At 39.5% G+C, this 25852-nt stretch overlaps 1 protein-coding gene across 4 annotated transcripts in view; it reads right to left on the bottom strand.

The window, feature by feature from the left end:
- ADNP (activity dependent neuroprotector homeobox) overlaps nt 1-25852 on the bottom strand; it is a 41115-nt gene that overhangs the window by 4206 nt on the left and 11057 nt on the right. For 3 of the 4 annotated variants that reach the window (XM_053573436.1, XM_053573435.1, XM_053573437.1), the window contains 2 exons: nt 11055-11167; nt 9219-9311 (listed from right to left, as the gene is read on the bottom strand). In XM_053573436.1, the coding sequence (XP_053429411.1) occupies nt 9219-9311; nt 11055-11162 (201 nt within the window). In that variant the 5' untranslated portion in view covers nt 11163-11167. Of the gene's footprint in view, nt 1-9218; nt 9312-11054; nt 11168-17363; nt 19754-25852 lie in introns of those variants that run through there. The other variant, XM_053573434.1, reaches the window with a different exon arrangement.

Genomic DNA, 25852 nt, shown 5'->3' on the forward strand with positions numbered 1-25852 from the left:
ACACAAGAACCAGAATCAGAATGCCATTTCAGATAGGCAATGTCACTTTTAAAATGAAAACTCTAAAAGCATCAATTTCAGTTATGTTTTTTTCCCTTTTGTAGAATAACTATAAAATACAGAAATTCAAATGAAAAAGCTATCTTAAACCAAGTATTTTTATTTATGCCCCACAGTATAAATCCTCAATGTTCAGAAAAGACAGATCACATTTGTTGATTGGTTTTACCCAAACCAAAGACAAAGGAGTTCAAGATAAACATTTTACAGTTAGAAATAACCAACATAAAATCATTTTCCCTTTATGAATCAGGCTGGATACTTACTATGCATAGTTAAGTGCCGCTTAACAACAAGGATATGTTCTGAGAAAATCGCTGAAAAGTTAACAGTAAAAATATGGTATAAAAGATTAAAAAACACAGGGTACAGCCATCCAGGGCATTTACCATGAATGGGGCTTGCAGGACTAGAAGTGCTGAGTGAGTCAGTGAAAGTGTGGAAAGTGAATCTGAGGGCCTTAGACATTATTGTACACTATAGACTAAACACTGCACATTTGAGCTACCTACACGTATAAAATAATTTTCTTTATTCAATAATAAATTAACCTTGGTTTACTGTAACTTTATAAACTTTTCTTTTTCTTTTTTTTTTTTATATAAACTTTTCTTTTTTAAGCGTTTTATTATGTCGCCCTTGGTAGAGTGCTTTAGCGTCACAGCTCACAGCAACCTCAAACTCTTGGGCTTAAGCGATTCTCCTGCCTCAGCCTCCCCAAGTAGGTGGGACTATAGCCACTGCCACAATGCCCAGCTATTCTTTTGTTGCAGTTGTCATTGTGTTTAGCTGGCCCGGGGCTGGGTTTGAATCTGGGAGCTTTGGTGTATGGCCGGTGCTGTAACTGTTGTGCTACAGGCACGGAGCAAAACTTCAATTTGTAACTTTTTGGAATAATACCTAACTTAAAACACACATTGTACGACTATAAAAGAAATATTTTTTATCTTTATATACTTGTTCTCTAAGTTCTTTTCCTATTTTTTTTACTTTTTAAACTTTTTTGTTAAAAATTAAGACATACTGGGTGGTGCCAGTGGCTCAAGGAGTAGGGTGCTGGCCCCATCTACTGGGGGTGGTGGGTTCAAACCCGGCTCCAGCCAAAAACTGCAAAAAAAAAAATTAAGACATACATTAGTATAGGCCTATACAAGGTCAGGGTCTTCACTATCAGTCTTCACCTTTGTATCTTGTTCCACTGAAAGGTCTTCAGGGGAGATAGCATGCATGGAGCCATTACCTCCTATGACAACAATGCCTTCATCTGGAAATCCTTCTGAAAGATCTGCTTGAGGGCCTCCTTGAAAAGGTTTCATTCTTTTCAGAGATACAACCATAGTGGTTTGCTTGGTTTCTTTCTTATAACATAGATTTGCTTGTAAGGAGAAAATGCACCATGAACATTCTTCTCTATTAATGAAAGCCTTTTGGTGTGGAGGTCCATGTTTGTTTGTTTGTTTTTTGTAGAGACAGAGTCTCACTTTACTGGCCTCGGTAGAGTGCCATGACGTCACAGGACTCACAGCAACCTCCAGCTCTTGGGCTCCCGCGATTCTCCCTTCTGCTAAACACTTCACTGAATTTTGAGGATTCTGCTTTTTCTTTTCCTGGAGTTTCCTTTTCTCTTGTCTCTTCTTTCAGTGATGCATTCCTGTTCCAGGTCCTACAACTCCTAATTAGTCAGTTTATCAGGAACAATTTCTAGGAGCTCCTCAGTGTGGTCCTCATGAACACGCCCAGATTATAGTTATTGTCATCTGAACTATAGTCTTGCTGATTTTTGCAAACTCCTTATTCTTGGAAATCCTTTGAAGTTAAGGATAAACCTCAAAATGTCTTCTTCCTGGTATCAATCATCACCCCAAACCCAAGCAAAGCCTTTTTTTTTTTTTTTTGAGACAGAGTTTCACTATGCCACTCTGGGTAGAGTGCTGTGGCATCACAGCTCACAGCAACCTCCAACTTGGGCTTACGTGATTCTCTTGCCTCAGCCTCCCGAGTAGCTGGGACTACAGGTGCCCGCCACAATGCCCAGCTATTTTCTTGTTGCAATTGTCGCTGTTTAGCTGGCCTGGGCCATGTTCAAACCTGTCACCCTCTGTGTCTGTGGCTGGCGCTGTAACCACTGTGCTATGGGCACCAAGCCCCAAGCAAGGTTTTTAATGCAGTTACTGAGGATATAACCCTTCTACAATTGCATAAGTGTCTTCCTGAGTTGAGTGATAGGCTGGAGAAAGGTCTTCCTCAAGTAATAAGGCCTTAAAAGGTGCTATAACTTCTTGATCCACTGGTTGGATCAATAAGTTGTTACTTGCAGGGAGAAATACCACTTTGATACTGGCACGGAGATCACCACTGAAAGGAGAATGTGCAGGAGCATTATCAACAGTAAGCAGTGTCCTGAAAGGTGTGTTATTTTCCAAACAGGACTTCATTTTGCTGGCATAGCAAATCAGGAGGGCATCTTGAAAGAGGAGCTGGGTCATCTGTGACTTACTGTTTCTGCATTAAACCAGCAGTGTAATGCTTACTGATCTGTTAGAAGGCTGTGGGGTTCTCACCGTGTAAGATGGCAAAGGGTTTCAATTTATGGCCTATAACACTGCCCCTAAACAAGACTTTGTTACCTGATCTTAAAATCCTTGAAACGTAGCACTGATTTGGCCTCCTTCTGGATGCAAGTCCCTTTAGGCATCTGTTTCCAGAACAGGAAGGTTTCATCCATACTGGAAACTTGCTCTGGCCAATAATTTTACTTTACAATCACCTTATCTAGAGTTTTCAAAAGATCTTCAGCTGCCTTCACATTATGGAAAGAATAACGATTCTTGAATTATTTAAACCATTCAGACTTGATCGTAAATTCAACATTATAAGCAGGTCTTTCAACATCACAGACTTTTTGCTTTGGCTGTGACCATCACGGTGTTCAGAGGGATATGCTTCTGTGTCTGGTTTTCAGTCTAGGCTAGCAATTCTCAACCTGTGGGTCTCAACCCCTTTTAAAATTTGTAACTCGGTAATTAGGGAGGTTGAGAACCACTGTTCTAGGTCATTAGAAATTTCTCCATATTTGATATAGGCCCTGGAATAATTTCTGTTATGTCAAGTTGTTTTCACTGAAACAGATCCTTTAATAACTTCTGCCACTTTCTTCTTGTTCCTTAAGTTGGTACTTATATTGGAATGGGTAGTACCTACTTAGAAAGTAACAACCATCAATAATTTTCCTCCTTTATAATTCTTAACCACTTTTAATTGTTTCCAGGTCAATCACTTGATGTGGCCTCTTTCTGGCACATTAGCCATGGGTTCTGTAAGATTAGGGGTCATGATGAACAATACAACACGAGATTACATCAAGCACAAGAGAAAATGACACAATCAAAGGATGCAGTAAATGTGAGATGTTGATATTAATATATGCTGCAACATAACACGGCAAGCTGTTTTACAGTAAGTTTTCTTTTAAAAAGTTTAAGTGTAGGTTCGGCACTTGTAGCTCAAGTGGCTAGGGTGCCAGCCACATATACCAGAGCTGGCAGGCTGGAATCCAGCCCGGGCCTGCCAAACAACAATGACAACTGCAACCAAAAAATAGCGGGGTGTTGTGGCGGGCGCCTGTAGTCCCAGCTACTCGGGAGGTTGAGGAAAGAGAATCACTTAAGCCCAGGAGTTGGAGGTTGCTGTGAGCTGTGATGCCACAGCACTTTATCTACCCAGGGCAACAGCTTGAGGCTCTGTCTCAAAAAAAAAGTGAGTGTACCCTCTAACGATAAAAAGTGTAGCACAGGCTTGGTGCCCCTACCACAGTGGTTAGGGCACCACCACATACATCAAAGTTGGCAGGTTCAAACCCAGCCCAGGCCAGCTAAACACTGACAATTGCAACAACAAAAAATAGCCAGAGGCAGCGTCTGTGGCTCAGTGGGTAGGGTGCCGGGCCCCATATACCGAGGGTAGCAGGTTCAAACCCGGCCCAGCTGAACTGCAACAACAAAAAAAGCCAGGTGTTGTGGTGGGCGCCTGTAGTCCCAGCTACTTGGGAGGCTGAGGCAAGAGAATCACTTAAGCCCAAGAGTTTGAGGTTGCTATGAGGTGTGATGGCCCGGCACTCTACCGAGGGCAACATAGTGGCGTGGTCTCTCTCAAAGAAAGAACAAGTATATATAGATAGAAAATATTTTTATATAGCTGTGAATGTGTTTTGTTTTAAGCTAAGTGTTATTACATTCACTGACAACTCAGTGACTTACCCAGAGCAATTTCCAGTCCTGTAAGCTCCATGTAAGTGCCCTCTACAGCTGTACCTTTTTTAAATTAAAAAAAAAAAAAAAAAGTGCACACTGCACATATCTTATTTTGAAGTAAAAAAACAAAACAGGAACAAATACAATCACCCCGCCTCATGTGGCCTGCGGGCTGCAGTTTGAGGACCCCTGGTCTACAGCATTCAGTAGAGTAACATGCTGTTCAGGTTTGTGCCCTAAGAGTGATAGGCTATATAGTACAGCTGCTATGCCATATAACCCAGGTGTACAATAGGCTATACCATTTAGGATCCTTTAAGCACACTCTGTGATGTTCAAAGAATGACAAACTCAGACCATACATATCCATGACTGTAATATGTACCAGTTCACGGCTTTATAAGAGAGTTTGTAACCAGTAGACAAATAACTTTTTTGGAACACCCTCCCTACTCACCTGATCTGGGCCCCAGTGACTTTTTTCTTTACCCAAATATAAAGGAAATACTGAAAGGAAGCCATTTTGATGACATTCAGGACATGCAGGGTAATTACAATGACAGCCGTGATGGCAAAAGAGTCCCAAAACTGCTCGGAGGGTGAACTAGGCCCTGGCATTGGTACACAGCTTCCTAAGGGTAGAACTTCAAAGGTAACTATAGTGATATTCAGCAACGAGGCAAGTTGTTCTTTTTCTAGGATCAGTTTGTGAACTTAACAGTCGGACCTCACATATGTGGTCTGCCATTGATCACAATGTTGTTATTTGGTTCATGACTATAGTAAAATTTAGAGCCCGGAGTGTTTTAATGTTAAGTAGACAACTTTAAGAGACAAAGAAACCTTTTATCCTCTCATCAGAAAAAAAATTTTCAGAGAAAAAAAGGCAACTCTTGATTTTTTTCTCTAATCAAAGTACAATATAGATTCAGATTTCATTGCTGATTAAAAAACTACTGATGTGAAGTTGGCTTTCTTGTATAAGCCTTGCTGTTCCTTCTCATGCAAGAACAGCTTCAAAAGAGCTAATGAAGTGACAGCTGCTTTGATTCAAATTATTAAGTTAAATAAAAATGTCCTATAGACTGTGAGGAATGAATAGCATTTAAAGTCAATAATGCATTGTAGAATATGCTGATATCAAAGAGTAACTTTCACAATTATGATTGTTACCACCTGTACAGTTGGTTGTTTGATGAAAACAGGTGAACGTATGTTTGGCAAGAGATTATCTTTTCTCCTTAGTTTGAACTAAAATGAAATACTCTGCTATTCCTCAAAGTTCAACTCTTTTTTAGCATTAGAATGCAAGGTTTTCAGATTCATGAAACTAAAATAAATCACGTGTCCCACTGAAAAGCTTTCACATTGTTAACATTGCTGGCTAATACCGTTTCCTAGGGTATTAATAAAAAAGAATCAACCTAAGCTAGGTGTGGTGGCTCACGCCTATAATCTTAGCACTCTGGGAGCCAAGGCAGGTGGATTGCCTGAGCTCAGGAGTTGGAGACCAGCCTGAGCAAGAGCGAGACCCCCATCTCTAAAAATACCAGGCATTGTGACAGGTACCTGTAGTCCCAGTTACTTGGGAGGCTGAGGCAAGAGGATCACTTGAGCCTTTGAGTTTGAGGTTGCCATGAGCTATGATGCCACAGCACTCTACCAAGGGTGACAAAGTGAGACTCCGTCTAAAAAGAAGAAAAAAAAAAAAAAAAGGCGGTGCCCATAGCTCAGTAAGTAGGGCACTGGCCACATACACCAAGGCTGGCAGGCTCAAACATGGCCTGGGCCAGCTATATCAACAATGACAACTGCAACAAAAAAACCCCAGCCAGGTGTTGTGGTGAACGCCTGAGTCCCCACTAGTTGGGAGGCGGAGGCAAGAAAAAAACACTTAAGCCCAAGAGTTTGAGGTTGCTGTGAGCTGTGACACCACCGCACTCTACCCAGGGCAACAGCTTCAGACTCTGTCTCAAAAAAAAAAAAAAGAAAGAAAGAAAAGAATAACCTCAAATTTCTGAAGTATGGTTTAAAAGCACGAATTCCTTCATAAATATGTGCCAATAGATAACAGATCTCTAATGCAGAATAAATAACAGATCTCTTGAGAAAATTGGCAATGGTAAAATACTAAATTAACAATGATTTGTCTCTATGGTAAAAGAAAACCTATAGCTGCCTTTATCTACATGACATCTTCAACTACAGATATTTGGTGGCACCACTGACATTAAATATGCAATGTCTGATTTCTAATCAAAAGTTTATTCTATCTCAAACAAGAAGCAGTACAATTAATCGAAGTGCCTATCAAAACAGTTTTGCCATCTTAATCGTAACTTCTTAATGCTAGCCCCGAAAAAGCCTGGAGAGTGAGTGGCGATGAAATCAGGAAAGATGTTTCCCATAGTTTGTTTAGAATTGAGAATTTCTCCTTGCAAGAAGTGGTCCAAAGCCTGGAAGAAGGTGGTAAACAATTGGTGCAGGATCTGGTGAATATGGTGGATGACAAGAGTTTCCAAGTCCAGCTTCTACAGTTTGAGCAGCATTATGTGCATGACATGTGGTGGACTGTTGTCTTACAAAAGGACTGGCCTGTCTATTGACCAATTTCATCTACTTAGTAGCAAGCATCCTCATTATTTTGTCCAACTATTTTGTCTAGTTACAGTAGACAGCCAGAATAATCGACTAACCAGCAGTTTCATGAAGCTGTAATGGATTAATACCAATGCTGGACCATACACAGATAGCATTAACTTTTTTTTTTTGGACAAATAATCAGTTTTGGCATTCCATCTTCACCCAACCATTGTGCCAAATATGTGCAACTGTCAAAAATAATCCATTTTCCACCACATATAACAATATGGTGTAGAAATGGTTTACCTTTATGTTATGACAGCAGAAAGAGGTGTGAGATGATTTTTCTTCTGATGCTCACTTTAATTCATATGGAACTCATCTATCTAGCTTCTCTACCCTTTCGATCTGTTTCAAATGGTCCAATATTGCTGTGAATAGGAATACCATCAAACCTTGCTGCTTATTCACCTGTAGATAGAAATGGATTTGCTTCCACTACTCAGCTTTCAGTTCATCATTATCCATGTTGATCTCAGAGGACCCATATGGATCATTTTTAGGATTAAAATCACTAGGATGCAACTTCTCAAGCCATCAATGTACTGTGCATTCATAAGCCACATCGTTTTTAAATACTTTGTTGCTATTTCAAGCTGTCTGCGCACAATGGTTCCTAGATAGAACTCATGGTGGCGCCTGTGGCTCAGTGAGTAGGGCGCCGGCCCCATATGCTGCGGGTGGTAGGTTCAGACCCAGCCCCGGCCAAACTGCAACCAAAAAATAGCCGGGTGTTGTGGCGGGCGCCTGTAGTCCCAGCTGCTCGGGAGGCTGAGGCAAGAGAATCCCGTAAGCCCAAGAGTTAGAGATTGCTGTGAGCCGTGTGACGCCACGGCACTCTACCCAAGGGCAGTACAGTGAGACTCTGTCTCTACAAAAAAAAAAAAAAAAGAAAATAACACGAATTGACTTGTACCAGGTTTCACAAAAACTGCTCAAAAAGTTATTTTGAAAGATAATCCCAAGCTAAAATGTGCATTTGAAAGAATGAGGATATACTTTTACAACAAAATAAAACAGTGAAGTGTCAGCTGTTATCAATGGTTAAATTTAGTATTTCAGGAAATTGAACATGTCATACTTAATAACATACATGTACTTTTTTTTTTTTTTTTGGAGACAGAGCCTCAAGCTGTCACCCTGAGTAGAGTGCTGCGGCATCATAGTTCACAGCAACCTCCAACTCCTGGGCTTAAGTGATTCTCTTGCTTTAGCCTCCCAAGAAGCTGGGACTACAGGCGCCCGCCGCAACGCCCGGATATTTTTTTGGTTGCAGCCATCGTTGTTTGGTGGGCCTTGGGCTGGATTTGAACCTGCCAGCTCAGGTGTATGTGGCTGATGCCTTAGCCGCTTGAGCCACAGGCTCCGAGCCAACCTACGTGTACTTTTTAGACAGAATCTGGCTGTTGCCCAAGCTGGAGTAGAGTCGCACCATCACAGCTCACTGCAGCATCGAACTCCTGGTCTTAAGCAAGCCTCCTCCCTCAGCCTCCTGAGTAGCTGGGACACACACCACCACACCCAGCTAATTCTTTCTTAATTTTTTTGTAGAAACAAAGTCTCACTATGTTGCCCAAACTGCCCCTGAACTCCTGGCCTCAAGTGATCCTCCTGCCTCACCTCCCCAAGCACTGGTATTACAGTTCTGAAGCCCACATGTGGCCCCATTTTTTTTTTGGCTGGGGCTGGGTTTGAACCTGCCACCTCCAGCATATGGGGCCGATGCCCTACCCCTTTGAGCCACAGGTGCCGCCCTGGCCCTATTTTTAATGTGAATTTGCCAAAACTTAAGTGAGATTTGAGATTTAACTCACTGTCAGTGCCATCCTACAGAGTCACCTAGCATTGCCTCCCATGAACTGGGTGCCATGACATAGAGAAAGGAGGAAAGATGAAATAGAAGGAAAACAAGGACAGCAACAGAAACCAGAGGAAAACTGCAGATAACTGGATAAACAGAATGTGAGAACATTTTAGAAATGGAAGAGTCAAAGCGCTTTTGGGGGGAATGCTGGTATACAATAGGCTTCAGAACTTTTAAGTAATAAAATTGCCTGTTTTTTCACAATTGGATATCAGTCCAACAACAAGACATTAAGTTCCTCTATGTTTTCTTTATTACTTAGAAAATATGAAACCTGCAATTTTGACATTTCCCACCTTAGGCTGTTATCCACAATCACTGTTTCACTATGAAAAGCCTAGAGCTGAAAAGGGAATGTACCAAGGATATTGCCATTTGGGGAAGTCTCTCGTGAGGCTTACCTGGTTTTTTGTAAGTGAAGGGTCCCACAGTCCTACATCCTCCCATGTAGTGTTTTTCAAATAAAAGTCGTTAGGTTCAAACTGTTTAAAATCCTAGAAGACATTGAAAGTTTACAAAAACATAATGACTTCAACTCTAGCCCAAACTTACATGTAAATCTTACCTCTTAACTAGGGCTGCAGAGGGGCACAGGGTAACCAACCCCATCAAGAACTAAACTCAGAATGATAAAAAGGCATGCGGAAGCTGCACTGAACATTTTATATCAATCCCACATTCTCTTAATGGTCAGCTAGGTTTCCAAGGAAATCACTGGAAGTTCTAATCAAGTAAAAAATCCAGCCACACACTAATACCAAAGCAGTTTTCATTAGAGTACCGTACCTCATCAGTTACATTATTGGAATGGAGTCTTAAAGAGCAATGTTTGCTTATAGCACTGCAAATGTGATATTTTGGTTTTGTGTAAGAAAAAAAGATTTTTTGAAGGGAAAGGGTGGGAGATTGGATTAAGAAAACTCAGGCTTTTTGAACTCAAAAAGGAAGAAAGGTACTCAAAGAAATGATGCTAAATGTATATACTTTTATGTAAAAATAATGACCTGTTCCCTCCCACCCCACACCCAGACTACAAAGATACAAGGTCTTGGACTAAATTTCACCTTTCTCCTAACAGGTTCACAGTTCAGTGTGGAAAATCAAGTACATTTAAATAATTGGAAGAACAAATCAAATGCAAGACAGATTAGTATTTGTATTACTTATTTTTGTGAAGATGACCCCACTGAGTGTGAAATGAATGGACTATTTCACCTGGGCAGATCTGAACTTGTGGGGTTGGTGAAAGACTGACTAATCTCAAACAGGGCACAACATAACTAGAGAAGCCCGCTTTTGAGACACTTCAGTGTCCATTATATTCTCCTGTATTATTAGTGGAATTTAGGAAAAAAGAACCTACTGCATGAAATGAATTTGCTTTTTTTACATTTAATGCCGTTCAAAATTTAATGAGCACCTATTATGTGCCACTATGTTAGCTGCTGGGGATGGATAGATGAACAAGGTAGCTATGGTCCCTAACCAGCTGGACTATAAAAGTTAGTGGTGAAAACAGCTTTAAACATTTCCTTTCAATTAGAGGTTTTGATCAACTAACTATAAGACCTACAGCAGTGAGATTTGGAAAAGGAGGAGACCATTGTACTGGCTATCTCATGGGGTTGTTGTAAAACCCACAGAATAAACGGCTTGAAAAAGTTTATAAAGTCTAAACTGTTACACAAGATGAAGAAAATAGTCTATGATGGGTCACAGGGCCAAGAAAATGGTCAAATTCTAAGGAAAGAGACAATAAGCACCCAAACAACCATGACTCAACAATCAGAAGGCCAACCAGAACACTCAGCTTATGGAATTGGAACAGGCTCTGGAGTCCTACAGACACTGCCATTTCCTTCAAGGCTGTGAGGTGGACCTATCTTCGTTTTACTTATTCCTCATTTGTAAATTGGAAATAAGAATTCCCACCACCCCCTCCCAAGCTTGTTTTAATGATTAAATTTGCAGACAATTTTTAAAGCACCCAGTAAAGCTTGTCCGACAAGCTTAAGCCTTCAATCATAGTAGCTGCTTTTTGCTTCAGGATGCAAAGATGAAAAAGTCCATTTTAGGGAGAAGGGAACAAGTTACGCTGATAGAGCATGCTTTGGCAAAGTTACTGCTGTGGTTAAAATTCAGAATCACATTTAAGAATTAGCTGTCTTGGCCACTGACACAAACTAATGGATCAGAAGCTGATTCGTGTTAAAATTGAAAAATGACATGCTACTTACTTCTATATGTTCTTTACAGTATTCCAACCCAATGTCACTAAGTATTTTTTTCACAGTTTTCCGGGCTTTTCTTAAACTGCCAAGATTGTTGACAGGAAGTTGGAACATAGTTTCTATTGGAAAAAAAAATTTAAGTCAAAGTCAAAACATGTACAACTTGCAATATTTACTAATTTCACTGATGACAGGATTACAAACCCTGGCCCCATCTTACAAAAAAGGTGCATAGGTATCTTTATGTAGAGTATTTTTTCTTCTTTTGGCATAGTTTTATTTTTCACTGTCCAAGTCCTTTTCATTTAGTATATTTTAAATATTTAAAGCAAGCAGGCAAAGTAAGTGCTCTCTAATCTCTTCTGTCTTTACAGGACACTGTATGCCACAGGCCTACGATGCATCTCATCTGGCACTATCTATTCTGACTGGACTTTAAAAAACCAGTTCAGCAAAGAAGTGAAAGTTGAGAATGAGAGAAATAATATCAAACAACTATTTTTAAATTAAGTGTGATTGCTTTTTTCCTTGTGAAGTTGAACTTCTGAAAATAGAAAAATGCTTACCACTATAGCATCATCACCATGTACAATTTTGGGTGCTAGGGGAAGAGAGGTTTTCGTTGAATGGGAACTGTCCTGCTTACTGCTGTGGTACTGTAAATGAATCCTTTAAAAGTTCTATTACAGACTTCAGAGGGGAATTTTTTTCTTTTTAATTATAGAGACAAGTCTTACATTGTGGCCCAGGCTAAATAAAGTGCAGTGGTGTGATCACAGCTCAATGCACCTCAAACTTCTGGGCTCAAATGATCCTCCTGCCTCAGCCTTTTGAGCAGCTGGGACGACAGGTGTGTGCTACCATGCCTGGCTAACTTTTCGTGTCTTTTTTATTATTATTATTATTGTAGAGAAGGCATCTCGCTATGTTGTCCAGGCTGGTCTCAATCTCCTGGCCTCAAGTGATCTTTCTGCCTTGGCCTCCTGAAGTGCTGAGATTACAAGGAATCCTTTTAAAAAATGAAAAGTGTGTATATGGATAAGGGTATTAAAAATTATCTAAATGATCTAATGTATCAAGTCAGAATCAACTTGCCCAAATTCATTAAAAACAGATTTGTGTTTAATAAGAAAATAACATTTGTAAACCATGGGCAGGTGAGAATTTATATGACTTTTTTTTTTTTTTTTTTTTTTTTTTGAGACAGAGCCTCAAGCTGTCATCATGGGTAGAATGCTGTGGCATCACAGCTCACAGCAATCTCCAACTTCTGGGGTCAAGTGATTCTCCTGCCTCTGCCTCCCAAGTAGCTGGGACTACAGGCACCTGCCACAAAGCCTGGCTATTTTTTGGTTGCAGCCGTCACTGTTTTTTAGCAGGCCTGGGCTGGACTCGAACCCACCAGCTCAGGTGTATGTGGCTGGCACCTTAGCTGCTTGAGCCACAGGCGCCAAGCCTTGTATGATTTTTAATGTGATTATAAAGGCTTCCTATAAAAGCATTTACCTATATAGCAAAAATTTATCAGTTTAATAACCCAAATAAAAAATCATTTTGTAAGATACAAAGTAATTCTAAAATCTAAACCAGCAAAAACAAAAGCCAAAGCACCAGGTATTAAATTTAATATATGCAAATCTGTTTTTCTTATTAGTGAAGGCTGTTAATTCTATAATACCAGTACCATTTGTAAACTCAGGTCAACTGATCCAAATGTAATAAAAATCACATTGCCTCACTTAATATTCTAATCCAAAATCAATGTCAACTATGCAAAATAAAAAAGTGAAATCTACAAAATGAAACATTCCTAGAATTTCTGAATCTGGATATGTTACCAGAATTGTCACAAAATATACTACATGAAATATCAAAATTTAATTGGGGCCAGAAGAGAAAAGCATGTCACTGAAGACTACTCCTTAGCCTCATCGTACTCAAGATGCAACTGCTGAAAGTGATGAAGCCATGACAGTTGTGGTCTCCTGCTTTCTGTTGGCCACGTGACATAATGTGCTTGTTGTGAAGGTAAATACAGACTTAGAAGTCATTTCGGTAACACATACATTTCAGACCAAGCCAAAATTTTGGTGGGAATTTTACTGCTAATTGTTTTAAGCCATCTTTTCAAGCCAGATGGATTGCTCAAGCTCAGGAGTTCGAGACCAGCCTGAGCAAGAGCGAGACAGCATCTCTACTAAAAATAGAAAAACTAGCCGGGCGTTGTGGCAGGTGCCTGTAGTCCCAGCTGTTTGGGAGGCTGAGGCAAGAGCATCACTTAAACCCAGGAGTTTGAGGTTGCTGTGAGCTATGATACCACAGCACTATCCAGGGCAGAGTGAGACTGTGTGTCAAAAAAACCCCAAACAACAACAAAAAATTAAAAAACCCTTATCTTTTCAGTGGCTTAGTAAAACAACTGTCACGAACCAGGTATTCAGAGAACCAACCATCTGCTAGAAAAATACTTTGGCAATATAGAAGAATGCCACAGGTTAAATTCCAAAGAGACCAGGTACCAAAACAGAGGTCCACAGACACCCAAGTTTAGTAAGAGACATCTTATTTCTCTATGCATCTCATAAACTTTGTGTGGGTCAAAATTCAGTTCTGTGGGAACTTCCTGAGATAATCTTGCTTCGCTTCAGAAGCAGAGATACACACAGAAGCCAGCCATTACTGGTCTGACTCCTGAATGAGCAGCTCAACAATCTCAGCAAAACAGACACAATGATGAAGAAATGTTCCCATCACTGAGACCACCAGTCCATAGAAAACAAAGGAAGGCGTAAACTGCAGCGGGAGAAAGGAAAACTCATTCTCCCAAAGTGACCATGCACAGCTAACACAGTCATTTTAAGACATGCAGATGAAGCACCTCTCTGCCTGGTAGGTACCCAAGTGATCTACACATAGTTCTGAAAAAGTGAGTATGCTCATACTTGAGTTCAGTTTTAAGAGACTTACAATTCATAAAAGTCAGCCTTTATTTTGGGTGAATTTAAAAGACAAGTGACATTGCTTAAAGGGAAATGCCGTACCCAATAGTTTTTCCGCCCTATGCTAAGCAACTAGAAGGAACCTATGTTAATGTTTACACTAAAAGACATAGAATGTTTTAAGATTATAATTGTCTTTATAAGCAGATCTCTGGTTTCTAGTAATATTGGGAATTCCATAATTTATCCTTTTCACTAGATGAAGGTATCCTTCATTATCTGTTTATATAGGCCATTTCTAAGATTTGATCCATTTGGAGCTGAATAACATATTTGTATGTTATTATATGTGTTAGCAACCTCAAAAGCATTTACAAAAAAAAAATTTTTTTTTTTTTTGCTTGCATTTTCTTAGGGTAGCGTCTCTGGCACAAAGAAGTAGGGCACCAGCCCCATATGCCGGAGGTGGTGGGTTCAAACCCAGCTCTGGCCAAAAACTGCAAAAAAAAAAAAATAAATAAATAAATAAACACAAAAACCAAAAAAAGAAACATTTTTTAAAAACTAGGAAAGTCAAACACACAGCACAGGAATATGAAGCATAAAGGCCTCCTTCCGACTCCTATCCTCCAGCCACACAGCTCCCTTGCCCAGAAGGGGCCACTGTTACTATTTCTTGTGTATATAGTAGGATCTCTGTTAAGTTGACCACCCAAAGGACTGTTAAAGACTGATCAACATATGGAAGCTGTCAACATAAAGAAACTAAGCCTGCTGTACTGATAGGATGAGGTGTATGTCTGCCTGGTCTATGAACAATTTGGTCAACTTAAGGAGGTGGTGAACTAAGGAGGTTCTACTGTACTTCTAGAGCTTTTTGTATCTCTTTAACAAGCCAAAGAATTCTTTGAAACGAAAGTGCATCTCCACCAAATTCTATCAACCAGTCAATGCCAGAATTATCACTATCAAGGGTGGAGAAAAAGAACTCAGGGCCCTATTTTTTTCAGCCAACTGTTAAGAAATGTAAATGCAGATCATTTAGTTCCCAGGTTCATTAATGTTATCTAATTCTGGTTTAAAAACTTTTTAGTAAAATAAAACAAAATAAAAACCTTTTTCAAGTATTACCAAAGGCCTCCTCCCCCACCCTTAAAACCCTTCTAAATTAGAAAACCGGATTAGGGGCCCATACTTAAATGACCCAAGTATGGGAACAGAATAAGAAATGGCCTCCACTAAAGACTTAGGGCTCTTTCCTCAGTTTTGAATGTAAAGAGAACTAAAAACAAAACATTCACAATCATTACTCGTAGAGAGGACAATGCAAAATATTGTCCTAGAGCTGGTACTTTTCTCCCCAGATTTGTCCCTTGGTAGTTAATCCTTTCTCTTTGCCTCCATGATTGTCACGATGACTATTTTTTACCAGATCAGCATCATTATTCCAATTTCAGGAGAGCTTTCAACCAATTAACAAAAGAGAAAACATCCAACTTAATGGGAACTATACCATTGTTCACCTGTTCATCATTTTGGGAATACCTATACTTAATCAGCCACTGTGCTAGGACTACAGAGATGAGTGAGAGACGGTTCCTCCCCTCTGCTTCTCTTGCTCTGGGACTGGAGCACACACAGCAGGGCTTCAGTAAGGTTTACACTTGATTTTGATAACCCATTCTCCTCCTGGACAACACCCACCCCTCCCCATTCACAAATGACAGTGCTGTCAGTAGGAAGCCCTTCCTCTATTGCAGTAGACTGAAACTGAGCAGTATTTCATCTCTGTAGTTACAGATCAGTATAGAATCAGACACATGCCGTAAACAGGGCTGACAATGAGGATGAAAAGGTGAGTCAGAACCTGCCCCCACATGAAGAAAGCAGAGGGTTGGAAAGAGTCCTTTTGATACTGTTTAAGGTCTTTAATTCAGCTGTGTCTGAAGGACAGCACCACCTTCCCTAGCCTCTTCAGATACATAAGCAAACATACTACTGTTTCTGCTTAAGCTTTGGTTCCTGTCACAACCAAAAGGTTGGTATACCCAACAAGCAGGACATAAGAGTGAATAGGAAGAGGGAAAATGGCATTATTACATGCAAAATAATTATGCTTGTAAATTGGGTCTAGTAGGAACAACAGCGATTTCTAAGAAAATATTATTCTAAAAAATGTTCTGGCCCCGGTTTCATTAATTAAAAACAAAAACACTATATGCAGAGTCAAACACTTTTTAAATTCTAAAACAACTTAGGGAAAAGACCAATGACCTATTAATAATGGAATTAACATTTAGAAGGGTTTTATTTATTACTAAAAGTTAACTAGCTTCTCTCCATCGACCCGAGAATGATTTTTTTTATAAATTCATTGCTGAATAAATGAGCCACATTCTTTTCTATTAGTTTCTGTAAATTATACCCACATCTACTGATTAGGGTCTAAAGGTTTACCAGTTCAGGCCAAACTTATATTCATGTGCTTTCTTTTTTTTTTTTGTCGTCCCCGGTAGAGTACCGTGGCATCACAGCTCACAGCAACCTCGAATTCTTGGGCTTAAGCGATTCCCTTGCCTCAACCTTCCAAGTAGCTAGGACTACAGGCGCCCACCACAACGCCCAGCTATTTTTTGTTGCTGTTGTCATTGTTGTTTAGCTGGCCTGGTGGTGGTGGTGGTGGGGCAGTGGGGGTTCGAATCCGCCAGAGTATGTGGTTGACACTGTAAGCACTGTGCTACAGGTGCTGAGCCTCATGTGCTTTCTTATAAAGTCAGGTGGAGGTAATGAAAATCTGACATTCATGTAGCCCTAGGCCACAGAGAAATTAAAACAATATAAATAATATTAGTATATTTACATATCTGATCTTCTCTCCCTTCCAAACAGAAAAAGTAAAAATCCACGTACCAAGGGGGTAAACAAAGGAAAAGAGAACGTGGCTCATGAGGAAATAATCTATTTGTAGGCTGAACCTGTACAGGGGAAGGATGATATAACATTGGTAACTGTAAACTCTACTTAAGCAAAGAGGTTGTTAATTGACATACAGCAGAACCTCTTAAGATGATCACCCAAGGGACTATAACAAACTGGTCCACATACGGAGGTGGTTGACATAAGGCACTAGGCCTACTGTACTGATATGTACATGTACTTTACTTTCTTGTACAGCTTTTATTAGAGAATATCGTATGAAATCATACATAATCAAAACAATAGAATTATACATACAGTTTCATACAAAATCAATACATTTACTATTTTCTCATGGTTTAATCATTCTTTCTCAAAAAAGAGTCAATCTTGGTCTGTTTCTTATTACAAATGTTAAGTGGAGAAGGACTCTCAACGCTGGCTATACCACTCAGCATACCTGGGCATTTTTCCACAGCAAATGACTTCAACTGCATTATCAGATGCCTGACATCCTTTTCTTTTGGAGGCTCCGCAATTTCTGTGTCATCCTCACTTGCTTCTTTGACTTCATCAGCTACTTCATGTACTTTTACTGGAACTTCATTGGATTCACTACAGAAGACTTTCTGGGAGATCTCATGTCGCAGTTTAAACTTCTCGAGCCAGCCACTTGATGCTTGGAAGTCTGCTACCCCAAATTCCCGTGCAAATTTTTTAGCTACTTCTTGGATCATTGGCCCAGAGATTCGGGCATTAACTGCTCTCATTTGTTTGAACCAGCTTAATGTGGCTTCATTTACTTCATTGAGGGAAGTTTTCCTTCTTTTTCGCTGTAGGTCTCCACTTTCCTTACCATATCTCTCCAAGTACTCATGTTTACGTTTTTGGATGTTGCTAACTGTGGTCTTGCTAACACCAAAATGTTCTGCTGTCTTTCTTTGGCTGCTGCTTTCCAGAAAATGCAGAAGATTAACCTTTTCCTTCAATGTCAGCTCCTTGAGTTCTTTCTTTTGGGCCATAATGTCTCAATTAACCGTAAAATTTTTCAGCAATTGTAGGATGTACCCACAACTCAGACCAGTTCTTTATGTTGAAAAAAATCTTCCGAAATACATGATAAACAATAGAATGTTAGGCCTAAAGCAACACGTGGTAATAAAACATAAAAGAACTTGTACTTAAGATAAAATGATACAACTAAGGGGCAAACCCACACCTTTTCTATTCCTTGGTGTACAGTGGACTCAACTGGTCAAGTTATAGAAGGCAAATTAATATTGTGTATCACAGTCCAAGTAGTAAAGATACAACTTACAGAAGTGGTGAATATGTAGAGGTCAGCCTTCCACTGAATACATGTGGTGCATATCTGGTCTATGGAAAATTAGGTAAAATCGGTTCCAGTCCATTCTCCCACCGCCCCCACCACGAGTCTCAGCAGCTCCAGCCAGAGGAAGAATAGCAGCGACCAGGCAGCCCAGCTTCATAAAGGCTCTCAGTGTGCAATGGCCCAGCACCTGGCATGCGCCCTCCCCACCACCAAGATGTCGAAGAGTAGGGTCGGCTCTGCTGAAGGTGCGGTGAAGGAAGAGCCCACCAGGTGATTGTCGTGGTTGTCAGCTAAACCTGCTCCTGCAAAAGTGGAAATGAAGCCAAAAAAAGGCAGTAGCAAAGGATAAATCTTCAGACAAAAAAGTGCAACCAAAGGGGAAAGGAGAACAAAGGAAAAACAGGCTGAAGTGGCTAACCAGGAAACGAAAGATGATTTACCTGCAGAAAACGGAGTAACTAAAATCGAGGAGTCCAGCCTCTGAGGAAGCCAGGAGAGACAGAAGCCAAGTCTGATTAATATATACCATGTATTTCAAGGGGTCCCCGTCTCCCTTCTTGTACAATCTAGAGCAGTGTTTGTTATCTCATGGCACACTCGAAAGAACCTAAAGTCAACTTAGGTAGCACACTTAAATCATGCTTATAAAAAAAAAAGAAAAAAGAGAGTAAAAAAAAAATAGAATATACTTACTGTGCTTTGAACTTCTTTCAAAATAATTTAATGATCTTTTGAAAAAAAAAAATCACTGATCTAGAGGAATATCTTTATTAACTATCTTGTAAATCCTAGCATTTTAGTAGCTCTAGAAACATTTTCAAGAAGGAGGGAATTCCCTCATCCCATTTCTTATGTGTAAACATTTTTTTTTTAAAGAGGTGAAATAATTTGTTTGGTTTTTTTTGTACAACCAGAAAATAGTGTAGGATGTTGAATTATGGGAGGCTGTGACTGTCTTGGGCATCAGTTTAACATTCTATAGATGGGAGGGAAGCTTGTTTTTATTATCATATAAAACAAAGCATACTAAATGTAAATATGGGGTCTTAGTCCCACATTTAATGTATTGAACATTTGAGATTACTTCTTTTCCCACATTGTTTTTTTTTAGAACAATTATTTCCTAAAGAAAACCACTCCCTTAATCATGGCGCTGTCAGAACTGCATACGCTCTGTAACATCTTTGGTCGTGGTAGTCCCATTTTCCTAATAATTTTGTTCATGTAGTATATATGGTAATAAATTGTGAATGGTGGGACCTATATACCAGCTTATCAATATTTGAAGATACTGATACTTGATATCCTCTTAATGGAACTATGAATTTTAAGCTGGAAAGTTACTGAAATAGCCGTTTAAAAATAATTACAATTAATGGCTTTTTAGATTGTAGGCACGAATGTTAAGAACTGTGTACAAATTGAAATGTCTACACCCATCCTCATCACAACCAATAAAATCTCAATCACAAAAGAATCTTTTGAAGCACATGGGGGAAAAAAGATCAGGTTAACTGTTCTGGGTTATGCAGAAAGAGAACCCAAAAGATGACAGTGCTAGTTTAGTAGGCTGAAGGTAAGAACTGCAGGACTGAGGCACACCAAGAATCAGTGGGGACTGTCTACCGTAGTCCAATCTGCAAAACTACCAGATCAAGGATGGCACCATTTAGTCCCTATTTTTAGGGTTAGAAGAAAAGCAATTTACTACTCTATCATCAGAAAGTAAAACAAAACAAACAGATAAAATCTTGTTAGATAAACAAAAGATAACCCAACCATAGGAAAAAAGCCTATTCATCAACTTTTCCAGATTACACTTTAAACTATTCCAAGTAAGGAGCTAGTACATCATTTTCTATTGTAGCATATAAATCTTCATATTTTCCTATGCATTCTAACTTAATATTTCCCAAACTCCTAGTAAGTGTATATGGAGTCAATTTAACATGCCAGAAAATACAACAGTTAAATATGAAAGTGTGTCCCACTTTTTTTTTTTTTTTTAAGAGATATAAGTTTCACTTTTTTGCCCTCGGTAGAGTGCTGTACCATCACAGCTCACAGCAACCTCCAGCTCTTGGGCTTAGGCAATTCTTTTGCATCAGCCTCCTGAGTAGCTGGTACTACAGGTGTCCACCACAACGCCCGGCTATTTTTTGGTTGCAGTTTGGCAGGGGCTGGGTTTGAACCCACCACCTTTGGTATATGGGGCCGGCGCCGTCCCCTACTTTCTATCAATAGCAGGTGTAACTCTACTTTTTAATATTTGGGAACCAAAACCTGAACACACAACAGAATGACAACTATGTATCAGTTATACTGGTGCACACAAATCCACAATTTTTGTAAGAAAAACATCTCTAATACTTCACTGAGAAACCACACAAGGATGGCTACTTCTTCCTGACAACACCTAAATATAAGCTGCTTAATTTAAACCAATGGTTTTTAAACCTTTTATTTTTTAAAAGCAATGAAACCCTTGTTTCCAAAGGAATCTTAGGTGCAATACAAAAAAAGTAAAAAAAAAAAAAAGCTAAAAGGGAAAAGTTTCTGCTCCTAAGCATCTCTCTGAAATACTAACTAGTGTAAACAGAAGCCCCTGATGTAAATTTATGCAAAAGTGGCAGTCTACTGAAATGCAGAATCTGGGTGGGGCTAGTGGGCAATTAACCAAAGCAGATGACTCAGTTCACCGAAAATCTCTCAAATAAAATTAGTCAGGTCAGAATATTAAGTTATAGGGAGTCTACAGTAAACTGAAAGGATCAGAACATAAAGTTTATACTGTGGTGATGTCTTTTTAACATTTCTACATTAAAGTTGTAGAGGGCAGGCCATGGCTCACACCTGCAATCCTAGCATTCTGGGAAGCCTAGAAGGGAGGATGCTTGAAGCCAGGAGTTCAACATCAGCCTGAGCAAGAGCAAGTCATGTGTCTACTAAAACAGAAAAAAAAATCAGCCAGGAAAGATAGTGCACACTTGTCCCAGATATTTGGGAGGTTGAGGCAGAAGGACTGCTTGAACCCAAGAGTTTAAGGCTGCAGTGAGTTCTGATGATGACACTGCACTTTACCTAGGGTGACAGAGCAAAGACTGTCATGAGAAAAAAAAAGTTGTAAAGAAAAATAGACTTTTACAATGAATGGAATGAAAGGCTGGAAATGATGCTATTACTGAAGAAAAATGGCAGCATTTTCTAAGGTAATAAAAATTAGGGAGTCATTCAGCTACACATTTCATTTTTGGTAACCTCAACCCAAATTAATATGTGAAACGCAGACCCTTAATGCCTAAAACCAAGTACTCCCTCCAATTAATGCTAAGCAAGAAATCTTATATAAAGACCTTACTGCCCCCACTGAGGCTTAAAAGAGATATTTGAACTTTCTTTCAACCAATGATCTAGCTAAAAAGTGTTAAGTTATGCTGGTAATTTTCTAAGAGGGACAGGCATTTTAAGAAGAGTCTCATGAATAGAATCAGACCATCGGTTAACTTTACTGCTATCTGTGATGTCATTTTTTTGGATGCGGGTAGGGGTAAGAACAGATCCTGTGGTATCTCTGTGCCAACATTTAGGACCTGTTAAGATAAAAACTATTTAGGCTGAAAGAAAATATTTCCGTATTTATGCATTTTCTTTCCTTTCTATTTTTCCCTCAGCAACAATTTTAACACCTATCTCTACATTACTCATTGAAACAAACTGTGGTCATAATAAAACCCTGTCTCTTCTTATAACCAATACATCCTTCTTTTTCCTGACTATTCTAGGATCTACATCTGAAGTGGTGAACACAGATACTTTATTTGCTCTTAGTGTTATCACTAAGCCCTACATTTAAATCAAAACAATCGCAAAAATCTTTCTATGTTTGTTGTTGTTGCAGTTTTTGGCCGGGGCTGGGTTTGAAACCTCCACTTCTGGTATATGGGGCGGGCACACTACTCCTCTGAGACACAGGCACCCCCCCCCCCAATCTTATAAAGCCTTGCTAGAACAACCCTCCAACTTAGAAGCAACCACTCCAAGTCAATCTCTTCAAAAACACACAGCGCTGAACAGAAGCAGCTTATTTTCCATCTTCCTATGAGCCTGGGCAAAAGATTTTCCAGATGTTCCAAGTCTCCGTAGAAAGAAAGCTCTAGCAATGTTTCCTCCATAATTCTCAATCCCAAAGAACAGGTAATTCTGACTTCCCAAGGGGTAGAATGCTCTTTTGGATTAGTAGATAAAACTGTAGCAAGACAGAGGTAAGAAATGTTTAGTCTCCTTTTTCCTTTCCTTAAGCTTATTGGAAAAAGCGCAGTACCACTGAGGCTAAAAAGTTTTATTTGTATTTTTTCTTTTTAAGAAAGCCAAGATGATTAGAAAGAGAAAATGCTTTGCAAATGATGACACGCTTATACTGAAAGCTAACATTAGATAATGAACATCAATTATATTGCTTAGGATAATCGCATCAGAACACTCTTAATAAAGACTAGCACAAGGCAGGAAATGTAACCAATTTTTGGTTTCTTCTATTCTTAACTACTAACTGTACTGGCCTTTTACTGTCCTGTCAGTTTGATAATAAAAGGCACTCAACTAATTAAATACAACATCAGATAGCAAACTACCTCCACAAAAAAACCCACATTAATTTTCTTTAAGTTCTTAACGACAATTATTAAATTCCTTATATTTAAGTTTAAGGTACCTCTTTCATAGGGAGACTAAATTTATGCAAGGCTGGGGCAGTGCCTGCGGCTCACGGAGTAGGGCGCCAGCCCCATATGCTGGAGTTGGTGGGTTCAAACCCAGCCCTGGCCAAAAACTACAAATTTATGCAAGGCAAAACGATCTATTTACCTAAATAACAGCATTTTTATAAAAATGTTTAGTCAAAGGAGCATTTCTTGTCACTTTCTATTAACAATGTGTGAATCCCTCCTACAAACAACCCTCCTTTAAGAGACTATTTCCCTGCCTGATCACCTCAATTTTAAGGGAGAGCACAAAATCTTATCAGGCCCAGGAAGCTCATTCCACCTTGAACAGCTCTGTTCACAAGTTTTAGTCTTGTCTATAGAAATCTAATTCCTTAGTCATAAGACAGCCTTTCAAATTGTTAAAACACTTTCCCCCCTCCCAGTTAACCATGCTTAGTTCTTTTCACCATTCTTTCTGTGATCTCAGAGGCCATTCTGCAATGGATGGGCTCTAGTTTGTCAATCTCCCTAAGTGCCCTTAATAAACAATTATTTCAGATGTGATATACACAGAGGATATGGTCAAGTGAAACAATACTACTGTAATTCTGAATATTATTTTTTAAAATTATTGCTCCTGAAAAGTGTATTTTAGTGGCAGCCATTTCACACATACCAATTTTTGTTTAAAGTATGTGGTGCCTTTTTCAGTAATAAATGGTTCAGTTGGTAAGAAAAAAGGATACTTTGAATTGAATCTAAGTAACAGCCTTCTGTTATCTTCTGGATGGTAAGGACTCAAGCATTCCATTTCCAAAGTGATAAAACCAAACGTCCAGTACACATCTTAGGAAAGGCAAACGATTGACATTCCTCTTCCAAATCACAAGATTAACTGCTATCTGTTACGAGAAAGCAGAACTCTGAATCACAGAAAGAAACCAGGGGTTGCCCAACCTAAACTCTTCTCATTTACACATTAGCAGCTGAAGGGAAGCAACTGCTTGTCTGTTAAGGGAGCTACATCTCAAAGCCACACTCCCAAACAAGGATGTAGCACTCCTCCCCTTACGCATGTAGATGAAGCTCTGATCTCTGATAGTCATTAAAAACAAACAACAGTATGTACACACACGCACACATATGAAAGTGCCAGGATTTCAAAACCCAAGGTTGAATGAAATGGTCTTAAAATATTAAAATGCTCAGTCAAATCAGCTCAAGTGCTGGTGATACAGAAGTTACAAATAGGTACACACCTCACCTGAGGTCAGTCAGATGCTCCCTCCCATCACATCCAGAGAAAAACTTCAACAAAGCTCTCAGCTCTGAGGACACTTACCCTTCCCATCATCGTGGACCAACAGTCACTAGAGTCACACCGGAGCGATCACTTTTTATCCAAATCATAAAGGTTATTATTTTGCAAAATGAAAACCACAACCCTAGTAGCTTTAAATAACACGACAGCATTTCAAAGAATACGGCATATTTTCTCCTTTATCATCTTTAATATTAATGACCCACCGATAATACTTTAAGCATGTTCTTCCCAAAGTCCCTTCGGAAAAGAACAGACTCAGATAACCTTTTTGCTTCTTTGGAGGGAAGAGTTGGTAGGAGAGGCTAGTCTGCTTTCAACTATCTCCACGCTCCTTTTCCCAAATAAAGTTTCTTGTGTTATATAAGCAGTTGGGAAATAAGCACGTATGCCCACACAAGAACTTCTACAGAAATGTTCTCAGCAGTATTATCTACAACATCCCAAAAGTAGAAACAATTCAAATCTCTATCAACTGATGAAGGGATAAATAAAACATGGGATATGATTGGGCTATGAAAAGAAATGAACACATTCCAACATGGAGGAACTTTGAAAACATGTTAAGTAGATGAAGCCAATCACAAAAGAACAAATAGTTTCTGATAGAGTAGTCAAATTCAGACAGAGAGAAAGTAGAATGGCAGCTGCCTGGGTTTGGGGGAAGGAGAAATGGGTAGCTATTGTTTAATTGGTACAAGAGTTTCAGTTTTGCAAGATAAAAAAAATTCTCAAGATAGATGGTGGGGATTATTGCAGAACTATGTGAATGGATTTAATGCCACAGAATTGTAACACTTGAAAAATAGCTACAATGGTAAAGTTTTTTTTTTTTTTTTTTTTGAGACAGAACCTCAAGCTGTCACCCAGGGTAGAGTGCCATGGCATCACATCTCACAGCAACCTCCAAATTCTGGGCTCAAGCGATTCCCCTGCCTCAGCCTCCCAAGTAGCTGGGACTACAGGCACCTGCCACAATGCCCGGCTAGTTTTTGGTTGCAGCTGTCATTGTTGTCTGGCGGCCCGGGGCTGGATTTGAACCCACCAGCTCAGGTATATGTGGCTGGCGCCTTTGCTGCTTGAGCCACAGGCGCCAAGCCTACAATGGTAAAGTTTATACTGCACTTAAAAATAAATTTAAAAAAATGTAGCTACTGGGAAATTTAAGGCTGACTATGGAAACAGAGAAAGTCTGCTTATAATTATAATAGCAGGATAATTTGGGTTCAAGATCAGTGGCATTTATCACTGATGGGTCTCTTTGGCAAAACTATGAATATTAAGTAGTTGTTAAGATTCCCTGGAACCAGACAGACCCTCTAGAGCAGCGGTTCTCAACCTGTGGGTCGCGACCCCTTTGTAACAATGAAAATACATCCTGCGTATCAGATATATTACAATTCATAACAGTAGCAAAATTACAGTTATGAAATAGCAATGAAAATAACTTTATGGTTGGGGGGGTTACCACAACATGAGGAACTGTATTAAAGGGTTGTGGCATTAGGAAGGTTAAGAACCACTGCTCTAGAGCAAGTGCCAGGATGTAATACAGAACTTTTTTTTTTTTTCTTTTTGAGACAGTCTCATTA

This window comes from Nycticebus coucang, chromosome 21, assembly GCF_027406575.1.
Source record: "Nycticebus coucang isolate mNycCou1 chromosome 21, mNycCou1.pri, whole genome shotgun sequence".
Lineage (NCBI taxonomy): Eukaryota > Metazoa > Chordata > Mammalia > Primates > Lorisidae > Nycticebus > Nycticebus coucang.